The sequence below is a fragment of the Drosophila melanogaster genome, chromosome 3R, assembly GCF_000001215.4.
Source record: "Drosophila melanogaster chromosome 3R".
Taxonomy (NCBI): domain Eukaryota; kingdom Metazoa; phylum Arthropoda; class Insecta; order Diptera; family Drosophilidae; genus Drosophila; species Drosophila melanogaster.
In genome coordinates, this window is record NT_033777.3 from 28,606,051 (window position 1) to 28,620,118 (window position 14,068).

The following is a 14,068-nucleotide window of genomic DNA, read 5'->3' on the forward strand; positions in this document are numbered from 1 at the left end:
CGATATATTTAAGCGGTCGCAATACGGTCATACTAATTGCATTTCTTTTAGGCAGGGGGCGTTAACTTGCGAATTAATGACTATAACTAACTAAAACACCGACTAAGGACCTCTGAAATGGACTCTACTGCCACTCGCACGCTGCCCTTTGTGTACAAGTATAAAAATCATAAAGGCCAAGACTGCGAATCCCGGCTGGACATCACTTTTCCCTTTGACCAGGAAAATCTGGAGGAGTGTATCACCCAGCTGATGGCTCCCAACCAGATGGACCCTATGATGCGGTACCTGGACGAGAATATCAGTGAGTATCAGTATGTGCGGATGGAGTACCAGCTTTAGTCTTGCTATTCCAATTAGAACTCGAACGGGAGCTGCAGAAATTCGTGGATACGGAGCAGCAAAATTTCCTGGACGACCAAGCCGAAAAGCTACTCAAACAGGCGGCCAACGAGGAGATGGACATCGAGGCCATTGTGCGGGACACAGAGAGGCTGTACAAGGAGGAACTACTGCAATTTGCCGATCGTGTGGGTCCCAGCGATGCTGACATATTCGCCCAGAGCTTCCATCGCCTGGTGCACTCTTCGTCCCTGGAGGACATACTCAAGCGAGAGCGTGCATATGCCAAGGTGGTGTCCGACATGACCGATCTTATGGACAGCGAGGTGGAGACGTTGAACAACTCTCAGCAGCAGGAAATGGATAGCCAGATAAATCAGTTGGACATCACCACCACCTCGGAGGATATCAACAATCTGCTGGCGCAGCAGTACACCACGCAGAATTATGTGCGGAAGCGATACGAATCCGAACTAGAAGCAATGATGGGTCATCAGAAGAATGAGTATCGAAATTGGATCACCAGTCAGGTCAGTCAGATGTTTCAAGTGTCGCCGGTGGCCACGCCGCTGGGTAACCGCTCCTCCATGTTCGTCTCGCAACAGCCCTCCATGGAGGAGAGCTTCACCATTCACCTGGGCTCCCAGCTGAAGCACATGCACAACATACGCATCCTGAGTGCCAATGTCACGGAGCTCTGCAGTCCGCTGCACGCCGAGGAGAGTCTTAATGGCCTTAACATGGCTCTGGGATTGTACTCCAGTTCCCTCTGCGGCGTCGTCGTGCTGACCCCATCGATTCAGGCCCAGGCCAACAAGAATATCATTAAAAATGCCAACAAGTCCACCGAGTTTCATTTTGAGCAAATAGACGTTCAGATGGAAAAGATCGAGAAGCAGATTAAGAATTTGACCACTGAAGATTCCAGTGGCAGTAGTACTAGCAACAGCAGTGCCGAGGGCAGTGGCACACCCTCGCCGACCAAGAAGAGCGTGCCCAGACTGAAAACAGGCGACTTCTTCATCACCAAGCACTCGAATCTCTCGCAAACGCATGTTATTTTTCACCTGATTTCGGACGAACCCATCAACAGTCCCAGTGAGATCAACTCGCGGCATCCAGTGATCTTGGGTTTGCGAAACATCCTAAAGACAGCCAGCAGGCACGACATCACCACGCTGACCATTCCGGCTCTGCTGCGTCACGAGATGAGCGAGGACATGACCGTCCAGTGGTGCATCAGAAGAGCAGAGCTGGTGTTTAAGTGCGCCAAGGGGTTTATGATAGAATCTGCATCTTGGGGCGGAGCTGAGTTAAGGTGGCTATTGAGGTTTTGCAACGTGTGAACGTTTTTGCTAATTGTTTTTCCAATTTCAGCACCTTGCAACTGCTACTGCCTGATGACATATCGGAAAGTTTGTTCACCACTCTGGCGGGAATGGTTCCCAGCGTTTTTCACGTGGCCAATCCCAAGATACTTGTGGACACCAGCAAGTAGGCCGCGAAAACATTCCTCAAACTTCACTTTGCAAATAGACTTTAAATTATTTGTATGAATATACAGTTTTATTCAGATTCAGAGTTATATATGTATGTATATGCTTCGTTATTCGTCGCTTCGCTCAAAAAGTTGTTTAAACTTCAACACACTCAGAATTTTCTGTAAATGTTCCTGTATCAATTTTTGTCAATAATTCATCGCAACCTTTTCAAAACTACAACACTACAATGTATAAGTACATATTCTCATATATATAGTTATATTTTAGGCATAGGTATCATGTGTGTATATTACTTCCAAATGTAAATGTTTATCTTTGGTTTCGAACCCCCATGCATTTCGTGTTGTGTGTGTATCTCTGTGGATTGTATTTTAGTCTGTTCGGTTATCTATTACGATTATAATAATGATACTTTGAATAACTCTGACCATTAACTTGTAAATATGCTTTTGAAATATATATTTATGTATATCTAAACAATTGTATTCTGCGGTATGTTATAGGTTTGTTAACAATAATTCGGTTTTTTCTGTTCATTAACATTTCGCTGTTCAACTATGCTTCGTTTTATTCTTTTTGGATTTAGCCCAGTGCGTTGTTTGTTGTGTCTGTGATTTGCTGCTTTGCAGTGGGAGTAGAGTTTCAGAAAATATTTAATTAATGCTTCAGTTGTTTATGTGTATTTGATTGGTTTGTCCGGCTTAAGGGTTACATAAAATTAGTGACAAGTGTTAAGGTACAGGAACGGACCGCTTTGAGTTTTTAGGTGCGAGCAATATAATACACATATATCGTATCTCTGGGATCTTTCTTGTGCCTTTAAAAGCACAAAGTGGGAGTGGATAATCGGTTTTTGGTACTTTGGAAACTGGTTTTAAAGAATTGACATAAACAGCGTAATTAATTGGTAAAGTAGCTCGTATAAATAAATTACGTTTCTATAGCCGATTGCCAATAAATGCGCATTGGAGTAGTATGGCCTTCAGAGCACGATCCCTTGTCTTTGGGAAGCCTGTTCCAGCATAAATTATATTTTATAGTTAAATTATAAGCCGATGCTCTGACTTACGCAATGTGATTTAATAAATACTTTAAAATTAATTCTGAGAACAGTGCTGAGTCTGAGCTCTCTTAAGTATACATTCGTGTCGTGATCTATTTAAATTTCGTTAGTTTTTGCTACATTGAAGAAGAATCTGCTACAGTTCGCATGCCAAAAATGTAATGAAGTATTCTATATATGGGATTTTAGCTTAATACCTGGCGCATGCCTTAAACTACGTCGTATGGGTAGTATGCCTAAATATATTTAGTTAAATCAGAACATATTCAAAAGTTTACTAAAATTGAAACTATCACAAAAAACAAATACTTTCTGAAAAGTACTAAGGTATATAAACTCAAATAAGTTACGATTTAAGGGTTGAGTATGCAAGTGGGTGTTTTGATGCCTTAAGGAGTGAGTTTTTGGGGAGCACATTAATATTTAATCCGGTGCGTTTACATTTGACTCTCCTTGCGCCACTGGAAGGTGCCCGACTTGACGCCAATGCTGGAGGAGCCCTGATTGCTGCTGGAAGAGAGTATGTTGTTGGTGCGCCGGATCAACTGGGAGGCGGCATCAAAGCGACTGCGGATGAGCCGCATTGCTGGATTGCTGGATACTCCGCTGCGCTTGCTTTTGCTGTTGGAGAAACATAAAAATCCATGAGTTCTTTGATTTTAAATTATTCAGTTTTAGCTTTTCTTACCCCGACGAGCTGGGCTGGTTTTCCTTGAGGTTGCCCAGAATAATACGCATGTGCGTATCTCGCGCGAAATGATTATCCGGCAGCTTGGCACCTCCGCCACTGCTGGTTCCGGCCCTCTCATCGTCCACGAAGGCATTCAGACCCGGAAGTTGCCCGGGTGAACTCAATTCGCTGCTGGGCGAGTGAGGGGGCGTGGCGTACAGCGGCGACATGCACTCCATGTCGTACATGTCCGCCTCGTTGGTCATGTTGGATGCTATATGGAGACCAATAATGTAAGCTGGAAGCTGGGCTATAGAAACACTGTTGAACTTACCAAGCTGATGCTCGCTGAGATCGGGCAGAACTTGAGAGTGCCGCTGAGCCCCTCCGCCTCCACCACTGGACTTGTGTCCTGCTGCTCCTGAGCTGGAAGCGTGCTTCGAGTTGACCATCAGATTATTGCGTGAGCTTAGTTTGCTTTGTCGCTGCAATTGCTGTGTAAAGGTAAGCGGCGCTTGCTGTTGAGGATTCCAAGGGATTAGCAATGGGATAACATGACATTACTCTTAAAGGATACTCACATCATTGCTGCTGCCCGTGGACTGACTAGAGATGACGCTCTTGCGCTTATGCAAACTGCTCGTGTCCGACTGCATGGTGTTCTGATAAAAGTTGTTAGAGCTGTGCGTGGAACTGGAGGCATTGAGGACGTGCAGGTGGCTGCCATTGTGCACGGTGGCCGTTGTGGCTGCTGAGCAGACCGACGAGGCGGAGGCATGTGCCGGATACGGAGCCAGGTTCTGGTGAAGCGGCAGAGCCGGTGGCTGATCCGGAGATCTCAGCATGCTGGCATGGGCGTGGAACTTGGGTTCGTTGGGATTGCTAGCTTCATCTACGTTCGGAAATGGGAAAAGGATTAAAGGGAAAGCATTAGTAACAGAGCAAGAGGCTTTTCCTGCGTGATGAACTCTTACTTTTGGTGTAGCTTTCGAAGATCTTCAGGATACTGGTGCGACTTGACTTGGCTGCCAGCTTAATGGGCGTTCGTCCGCAGTGGTCTGACTTGTAGGGATTAGCTCCGAACTGGAGAAGGGCAATTACACACTTTTCATGTCCCTCCTGGGCCGATATACCCAAGGCAGTGGCTCCCTGCTTGCAGGCATGATCTGCCAGAGCTCCGTAGTACAGTAGGATGTTCATCACGTCGTGGTTGCCTTGCCAGGCGCACGAGTGCAGTGGCGTCCGAGCCTCCAGGTCCATGGAGTTCACATCCGCTCCAGCCTCGATCAGGGTCTTGACCATGTCAGCATGTCCTTGCCAGGCGGCCACATGCAGAGCCGTCCGCCCTTCGCTGTCCGGAATGTTGACATCCACGTTGGTCATGTCCAGCAGGTATTTCACAATCTCCAGTTTGTTTTCCAGCGCTAGAATGTAGAGGGTGGTGCGCGAGTCCGCGTCCTTGGAGTTCACATCGCAGCAGAACTTCAGCAAAAACTCCACAGTGTCCATGTGACCCTCCAGGCAAGCCAGTCGGAAGGCAGTCTTTCCATCGTGGGCCTTTTGGTCGACGAAACTTGAGTGGATGTCCAGTAGAGCCTGCACGCAATGGAGGCGTCCCTCCTGAGCGGCCAAGTGCAAGGCGGTCTTTCCCTCGTTGTCGCACTCGTCAATTTTGGCTCCCGACTCAAGCAGTTGTAGGCACACCTCGTGGAAACCCTCAAAGGCGGCATAATGCAGTGGTGTCCATCCGGCATTATCCCGATGCGTTTCATCTAGCCCCCGATCGAGCAGTTGCCTTACCGTCTCCACATTTCCCTGGGCGGCACCAATGCTTAGCACCGTTCGTCCCTCAGAGTCCATACAATCAATTCCGCAGCCCCAGAAGAGCAGCAACTTCACTACGGTGGCGTGTCCTGCAGTACAGGCTGCCCACAGTGGCGTGCGACCCATGAAATCGGCGAGATCCGGATCTGCAGCGTTCTCCAGAAGCAACTCGCACACTTCGGCGTTGCCCTCGAAGGAGCTGACCAGAAGTGGCGACATGCCATCGTTGTCCAACTGATCCGTATTGGCACCATGATCCAGCAGCGTAGATATAACCTTACTATATCCTGAGGAACCACACAGGGCGGCTACGCACAGAGCACTGCGTCCATCAAGGTCCAAGTGATTGACATTAGCACCGTTCTCCAGCAGAATTTCCACGATGTCATAGTGACCCATGTAGGAGGCAGCAATCAAAGAAGTGCGTCCCTGCCGGTCCACTGAATTCACATCAGCACCCGACTCAATCAGCAGCTTGAGGATATCCTCGTGTCCACTCCACGCAGCGGCTCTTAAGGCGGTGCGTCCCTCCTTGTCCGCGAGATCAATCTTACAGGCTGGTTGAGCTATGAGTAAACGCACAACCTCACTGTGACCACCCCAGGAGGCGGATCTCAGTGGAGTCCAACCATCGCGATCGGCATGGTTGACATCCACCCTCTTCATCCGTCCAGTTCCATCGTTGCAAGGCTGGGAGAAGCTTAGGAGCAGTTTCACCACCTCTAGGTGACCGTTCCTCGCGGCTATATTCAGGGCTGTCTGACCATTGTAATCCTCAATCTCCAGATCGATTGGACTCTTGCAGGCGTTGAGGGCCCTCTCCAGCAACTGATGATTGCCATCGTTGGCCAGGATGTGGATCAGAGCCTTGCCCTTGTGCAGCTCTATGTGATGCGAATCGGAGAGCTGGTGCAACGTGCTCGAGGCGTTCTCATCCTGACTCTCGGCTGGTGGCTCACTGTGCTCTGAGGGACTACCAGCCCGCTGGGTCTCCATCAGGCAACTCTTCTCGCTGGACAACAGGAGATCGGCCAGCTCGAAGTCAATGTTTTGCGACTTTTCAGAGAGTTCCGGCGACATGAGCGACGACTCGCATGAGTTTTGGGATTCGGCATTGTTGATGCCCGTCTCAATAAGCAACTTCAGCATCTTGGCGTCTGTGGGCAGGCTGGGCTTAAAGAAATCGCAAAGGAACTGGGCGAAGGGTTCGCTCAGCTCGCTGGCCAAGAAGCGCTCCAACATGGCCCGCGTCTTGGGCAGGAAATTGACGTCGTACTTGAAATCGTGCTCGCACTGGGCACAGCAGTTCATTTGGTTGGTGTAGAAGCAGTCGCTTAAATTGAGCCTCGATTCCAGCAACATCAGAATAAGATCCAGGTCCACGTGCCGACTGGTGAGATACTCCCCTGATCTTATGAGGTGGTAGGCAAATCTTCGAACTGTGTTCGCACATAGGGTATCCGCAACTAGTAGGTAGTACATGGAGATCATCACATGACCCTCGTTCACATCGCAGATGAATTTCTTGGTGGCGAACTTGACGTCCACCAACCAATCGGCAAAGGAGTTGTGGAAGATCTTCAGGCGCTGGGCATTGGAATCGTAGGCCAGAATGTTGCGCATCAACTGCAACCGCTTCTCGAACTCCTGGCAATCGATAGTGTAGTTGTGTGTGCGGAGACAGTTGAACAGGAAGAGCTTGTCCACGTAGCCGGAAGAAGCTAGCAGGACATTTAGCAGTGGTCGGATCTTCATATACTGCTTCTTGTTGAATGACTTCTGGCAGATGTACAAGTACAGACCGTTCAGAGTGCAGGGGATCAGCTTGATTTCCCGGAAACTAAAGAAGTTATCCTTGATGCCGTGAAGGACCTTCTCGAGGTACAGAATGCAGCCATTCGACTTGATGTACAGCTGATGAAGCGACTCGATTATCTCCTTGGTCAGCATGATGCTATCCTTAAAGTCAGAATTCAGCCGGTTAATGATGTACTCCTGGACGTCCTTGACGACGTGGGACTTGCGCAAATCATCCAGCGTGATTTTCTTAAAGCCGGTGAACATCTTGGTGATCTGCTTGGTCTGCTTCTTGGTGGTGCACACAAGGAATAGCCATTTGGGAAACAGATGGATGTGATTCGACAGCAGCTCGGCAACATTGCGACTCTTGTGGTTGGTGACAGTGCCCCTTCCTCCCTTTAAAGTAGAGATGAGGTTCCCCTCGTTAATGTAGTTCTCATCGATTGAATCAATCAGCAGGAGTAATGCCGTCTTTGGAGGCGTGAGTTCCAGCAGGGGAAACAAGAAGGCCTTTTTAAAGCACTCATCCGGATTCTTTTCGATGTTGTCCACACTCAAGCACTCAAGGATCTCCGGATTGGATAGCAGCAGTTCATAGTAGCCATCCGCTATAATGGTACGACAGCTTTTCGTTTTAGGCAGCGGCGGGGGAAGGGTGTTGGTGCTAATCCTTGGCTTCTCTCCTGGAACTGGTGGTTTCAGCTGCGGTTCCTCCTGTTTGCCATTAACGTTGCTTTCTGTGAAATCAATGAGGGGTTCCGCACTGGAATCCGCTGTAGCTTCTTCCTTGGTCTCCTCTTCCTTGGGCTCCTGGCTGGATTTATCCAACTCCTCTTTAAGTTGGTCATTCAGTTCTTTATCTGCTTCGGGCTTATCTTCCTTCTTGTCTTCGTTGTTGGCTTGTGGTTCCTCCACTTTGTCATCCTTGATGGCAGCTTCGATTTCGTGCTTTTCTTGGTCAGTGTTTAGATCGGCTATATCCTCGCCACCGCCTTGCTGAATAGACTGGCCACCATTGCTGATAGTGGCTAGCTTAGAGGGCGATAGCACACCGCTGCCAGAACGACCCCGCTTGACGGGAATCTTTGACTTGCTCTTCGCAGGACTCGACTTGGGCGTCTCCTTGGGTTCCTGAGATTGCTTCTGCTCCTTTTCGCTGCCCATGTCCTTATCCTGTTCGGTATCACCGCGTTCCCGGGAGGCCCTTTTCGGTGGATGTGTGCCGTAGTTACTGCCAGTCTTCTCGTCCGAATTCACTGCATCCATGGCCTGCAACGGAGCCGGCTCCGACTGCTGGCGCGTGAGGGTCGTCCTGGCTGCCTTGTTGACTGTGGAGGTCCGCTGCGACTGGAAGTTGTCCAACTCCTTGGTGTCGCACTCGCTGGCTCCCCTCTTGAGCTCCTCGATCAGCAGTTCCTCGGCATTCTCACTCAGACTGATGTTGTTCATGGCCTCGTCCAGCTTGAACTCTTGCTGCTGGGCTTCATCGCGCAGAAAGGAGAATCCCTCGTCGATGATCCGCTGGCTCTCGTCCCGACTGATCAGCGAGGCATGGCTAAGCAGCTGCAGCACGATTTTTCGCATAAAAAGCGAAAGGCTGTGGCACTCTGGATTCTGAGACTCGATGAGGTAGCAGGCCAGCAGCTTCCGGTTCAGTATGCCCTTGGTTCCAGAGTTGCCCTTCATGATTGCCTGGCAAATGGAGGTCTTGCCGGAGCCATTCGAACCTAGCACTAGGCAGCCATTGTAGCTTGAGCTCGATATAGCCGCAGCCTTGGCCCGGGCAGATACGTAACTGGAGGAAGCTGCTCCTCCCAGAGCCACGGGACCTGACTTCTTTCCCGCCGTTCGTTGCTCCAGGCAAAGGGCAATCTTTTTTAGCACCCACTCGCGGTGGATGTAAACGGTGCTCACGATGCGATTGTTTGGCTCCACGCCTGCACTGTGAACCAGTCCATTGACCTCCTTGTCCGGGGACACCTTGCGTTGCATAAGAGCCTCCAGGTTGCCATCGGTATCCTCAGTTGGCTGGGTCTTCAATCCACCAGCTGCCTCTTGGCCATCTTCCTCTGGCGCTGATCCGCCATTGGTTTCACCATTTGCATGGTGGGCCACGTCCTGGGGAAAGTTTTGCTGCACCAGATTGGCGAAGTGCTCCTCACGTGCCAAATTCGAAAAACTGGCGTTGGGACAGTCGCGTCCGGTGATCTCCAACTTCTTCTGCAACTGCGTGGTGTCCTTGAGAAAGTTGAGGATGCGCCGATCCTCTAGATGCTGGTTGGCAGTGCCAGCTGATGGCTGACTGCTGTACTTGGACCCACCGACTAGTGCACTGGTGGAGCCGCACCCATCTACACCGTCACCCTGAGCATCGTCCTCGTCCGCATCTAGATCGGTGACCTGAACGGGATTACCGTTGCGAGCACTGGCCAAACGATTTGAGTCCCGGAAGTTGAACAGCTTCGTCTCCGCATTCCCAGTGGCCACGTGGCGAGTCCTATCGCCGCTCTTGTAGCGATCGGACTTTCGCAGCGGTGTGGCATACAGCATCTCCTTGGGCATGTTGTTGACTGGCGGCGGATGATTCTTGTTGATTACAGACGTGGAGTCGCAGTTCCCAATGGAGTTGGCATTGGGGTTGTGGTTGCTGCTGACTGTCTGCGTCGATGATTTCTGCTGCTGCATCTTGCGCACCGAATCGTTGTACATCGCCTGACAGGGCAGATTTTCGTAGATGTCATTGCGCAGATTATCGTTGTCCGTGTGCTTAGACATTGTGGCTTGGCTGCTGGCTGTAGGGGGCCCTGCAGGATGTGCGTAATCCGTTTGCCGACTGTCTGCTCACAGAAGCGGGTTCGTTAGCTTCTGCTGACTATATGTGTCTGTCTGCCTTTCACTTAAGCCGCTCCTCGGTTGACTGCAAAAGGAGAGGGAGACATGGAAATGGGTTTAGTTTTATCACTTTAATATGCAGGCAACTCTTAAAACTAATCGTTGCAAGCGAATGCCAAATGGTTTAATTGCATTTTATGGGGAGATCAGTTGCTGTTGGGTAACCCGTTGGGTAGTTCGGTGCATTGCATTTTGATTTGATTTCCAATTGGTAATTTATTTGATTGAGTTTCATGGACTTTTATACTCTTGGGTAACGAAAGCATTGATTTACCTAGCCATTTTAATGAATCCAGTAGATCCAGCTAAACTAATGTAAAAGGTTTTGAAATTTAAATTTGAAAACAGAGGAGAGTACTCAAATACAGTGGGATTTGATTATCTTTAAAGCATAATTTTAACGAATCATTAAAGTTATTAGGACTTCTTCATCCTTGTAATCTCCTTCCTCGTTAGTTTCATTATATCCTTAAGATAACTGAAATTACCTTTTCCCATTCTTACACATTTTAGCTTTTATGTGTCATTACTTGAACTTAACTAGCACTTTCTTCTGCCATGTTTTCCACTGGCTTCACTTTTTTAACATCCTGCAAACAATTGACCTGATTCTTATACATTTTTAACCCTTTGGCAGCACTGGTCCCATCCCGCAACCAGCCATTCACCTCATCCACATCCACGCCCACATCCACATCCACATCATCCACGCCCACTGGCTGTGCACACAAAAATACATATACTTGTCATCATTTTTCCTGCGCTTGTCTTTACGCGCAGTGTCTTTTGTTCTTAGGGCTTTTGCTTCTGCTTCTGCTTTTTTGTTGCTGTTGCCATATCTAAGCTTATATGCCATTTATGTGCGTCGTTGAGGAGGTGCTCCTGGTAGCAGAATGGGTTGACTACCCCACAGCTCTGTGTAAATAATGTTCTTGATGCCACAAAGTTTTTATTTTAAACTTCAATTTACTCGTTGAGTCTCCGTGTGTCCACGTCTGGCGGGAATGGGGATTTTGCAATGTAACTAATGATACGTCCCAGCACGCTTGTTGTGCAACTTTCCACCAGAAATGGAGCAAATTCAGCACGTTCTCTTAGACCGCTGATGGCGAGGCCACAAAACCCTTGCCGTAAAAAATCCGGGCCAAGTGAAATGAATGATTTACGCCTGCTGGAAACCGGGGGAGAGCCATTTCCAAAATGACAGCGACGAAAGGAGCGACGACGATGGATTACCATAATATTGGCAAGTCAGCTGTAAAATCCATTGATTGAACGGGTGACGGAATGACGGGGTGGCCCAGGTAGACAGACAGGATAACAGGATAACGGGGAGCACAAGCAGTAAAGTCAAATGGAAATGCTCCGGACTGGCGACACATCAACTTCCTGACCGCGATGGCACGTGAGTGCTTTTGCGTTTGCTTTTCCTCTGCTTTTGGCACTGCGGCCGTTTAAGCGTAATTATTGGATGGATGCCCGCATTGTTCAACCCGGTTTGCCAGCGATTGCCACCGCGGTTTTCCACCCAACCACCCACAGGACACCTTCCACCATCCGACCAGCAAAGGCATCCACAACAATACGGCACGTACCAAGTTGCATTTGACTTTGCCACATTCGAGTATCGCACGTTTTTCACGACTCTCCTTTTTTATGGCCACCAAATTGATTCGCCATTGTAAACGAAATGGAAATGGCAAAAGTCTGTGATTTCAGCGGTACGATACGATCGGATTTTAAAGATTACCAACAGTGCTGAAAGAGTGCTAATTATGCAAGTTTAATGGCTTTTCCGAGGCGAGTGGTGCGTGTTGCAGGCAAATTCAGTAGGAATATAGGGGGTGCACCCCACAGCTAATTGCAATTTTCCCGGCTCGGCATAAGTTTTCCCTACGAAACTTGACAAACTGGCAGACCGTGTAACTCTCGATAAAGTTTCCTTTGGCCATTACATAGCTCCCCCTTTGATTTTTCGCAGTTTCCAAAGTTTAATTGATGCTCCTCCGGCAATTATGCTAATTAAACGCTGAGAGCCAATCAGGCATTGTAATTGAACCAATTTTATTTCGCATGTGATTCACCGCTAGGAATTTTCCACATCCCTCGCACATTGTAAATGTGTCTATAAACAGGAGGGAAATGTTAAACAAATAGCGGAGAAGCGATTTAATTAAATGGGCAAGTCGGCAAGCCACATGGGGCATGGTTTTCTGCAGACATCTGGATCTGGAGCTTGAATGTGGCATATACATATATATTTCTATATGTATATATACCATATCTGCGGCTGGCAGCTGGGTGAACTTGAGCCATGCCGGCGTGGGAATATTTCGCCTGCTGCCGTGTCCCCCACAAACAAAATGCAAATGGAATATTTTCGCCTGGAAAAACAGACCCGCCCAAAAATGAGGCGCAAATAAAAGACCAAAACCCAAGAAGAAAAGGAAGCCAGTGGTCGGTTTGGGATGTAATTGAAATGTTGCACCCACAGACGGGGCGTTTAATGCACTTCGCATTTACATTTGCATTTACCGCCTGACTGGCATTCAAAAGGATGCAGACAGGAAGTACTCTATTAATTTGTATTTACATATTTTGGCTAGCATTTTTACTCATTTTTTGCATATCCCGCATGTTGGAGGCGCTGGGCTCATGTTTAAATAATAACTCTGTGACTTGTTGACTTGCTCAATTATTCAGGCAATAACTTTTTGCAAACAAAATATATTCCATGCATGGCCAAACAGTTTGCAAGCCCAGATAAATGCATGCAAACAAAGTTAGATACAATACAGTAGGTATATTTATGGCATGTCTAGGTGGCAGCAACGATTCATCAGTGCGACTATTGCGAGCGCAAATACTAAATCAAATATTGCATCAAATTGTTTGCGAGCAGGCAAAAGGTAAAAAAAAAATCAAACGAAATTCGCTGTACGTGCAGAATCATGTGAAAAACAGCGGCAAAAGCAGCTTAGAGGCAACCAAAGTTTGCAAACTCAGGAGCACTTCCGTATCGATTTTCACATTTCCAGGCTCCCCCGGCAGCGAAACCATGAAAAACGATGGCGAAAAAGGGGCCAATCGAACTCAAAGTCTGCATACTCTGCAAAAAGTTTAGCCAGATAAATAAATATCTTAAATGATGATATATGGGCGTATAATGCCGTGAAGTGAAACTTTATCCGAGCGTTTCCCAATCAATAGTTATTTATGTCCAATACATATTAAATTCGGTATAGCAAGGAGGTAGCTATAGTTCTCTAGGTCATTCAATCCTTCTCTTCTTTTCCAGGTGACAAATCCTTGAGGAATTGCAGTGACACCTTCTACGGTAGGGAATAAATCGTTTGAAATCAAAACGAATGCTCTGGGCTCCGCTTACAGATGCGCTTAATTTCGTAATACAATGCCGCTGGAGGCTGAGCAGCTTCCCACTTTCTAAACCTCCTAAGGACTCCCAGTGGGTTGGGCATTTGCAGCAGCTTGGAACGTGTCCAAAACCAATGGCATTGTGTGCTGGCTTTCGTGCCCCCTTCCATGCTGCTCCTCCTGCAGCATTTGTGGCTGCACCGGAAGCGGATTCAATGCGGGCATCGGAAAGGACAATGGTGTGTGCCGGTGGCACGGAGCAGCATCACAAATGGGAACAGGATGTCACAGAGCTGGCAGGATGCGATGTCCGTGGGCCCTTGGGTGAACGCTTAATTAAACTTAAATTTTTCATGCCTCTGTAAATGCACTTTATGCATTCACAGGACATTATGGCTATATCAAAATGAGAGGGAACAGCGCGCGCATATCCTGTGTCCTGTATCCTGTATTCTGCATAAGGGCAAACATTAAGCCTGACAGCCTGCCTGATGGGGACCATCATCATCATGATCATCGTTCTTGGCAGGGATTTTTGTGTAATTTTCCAACTCGCATCCTTGCCCCTTTTGCTCCTCCTTGGCACGCCAATCCAACTTC

At 48.1% G+C, this 14,068-nt stretch overlaps 2 protein-coding genes across 2 annotated transcripts in view; one reads left to right on the forward strand and one right to left on the reverse strand.

Annotated features, from left to right (window-relative positions):
• The first annotated feature begins 28 nt into the window (after positions 1 to 28).
• Positions 29 to 2,322, forward strand: CG9986 (uncharacterized protein). Its single transcript, NM_143366.3, has 3 exons — positions 29 to 304; positions 361 to 1,660; positions 1,720 to 2,322. Exons 1-3 carry the CDS (start codon positions 118 to 120, stop codon positions 1,838 to 1,840), a joined length of 1,608 nt encoding a protein of 535 aa, NP_651623.1. The 5' UTR covers positions 29 to 117; the 3' UTR covers positions 1,841 to 2,322.
• Positions 1,889 to 14,068, reverse strand: part of CG10011 (uncharacterized protein) — a 27,161-nt gene continuing 14,981 nt past the window's right edge. The window contains exons 2-6 of the mRNA NM_143367.3: positions 4,552 to 10,118; positions 4,159 to 4,469; positions 3,912 to 4,095; positions 3,596 to 3,851; positions 1,889 to 3,528 (exon numbers count right to left, since the gene is read on the reverse strand). Coding sequence (NP_651624.2) covers positions 3,345 to 3,528; positions 3,596 to 3,851; positions 3,912 to 4,095; positions 4,159 to 4,469; positions 4,552 to 9,976 — 6,360 coding nt within the window. The 5' untranslated portion in view covers positions 9,977 to 10,118 and the 3' untranslated portion in view covers positions 1,889 to 3,344. The remainder of the gene's footprint in view (positions 3,529 to 3,595; positions 3,852 to 3,911; positions 4,096 to 4,158; positions 4,470 to 4,551; positions 10,119 to 14,068) is intronic.

Coding starts and splice junctions, on each gene's coding strand:
- CG9986 (NM_143366.3), top strand. CDS start 118: ATGGACTCTACTGCCACTCGCACGCTGCCCTTTGTGTACAAGTATAAA. Junction 305..360: donor GTACCTGGACGAGAATATCA/GTGAGTATCAGT, acceptor TATTCCAATTAG/AACTCGAACGGGAGCTGCAG. Junction 1,661..1,719: donor TGGGGCGGAGCTGAGTTAAG/GTGGCTATTGAG, acceptor TTCCAATTTCAG/CACCTTGCAACTGCTACTGC.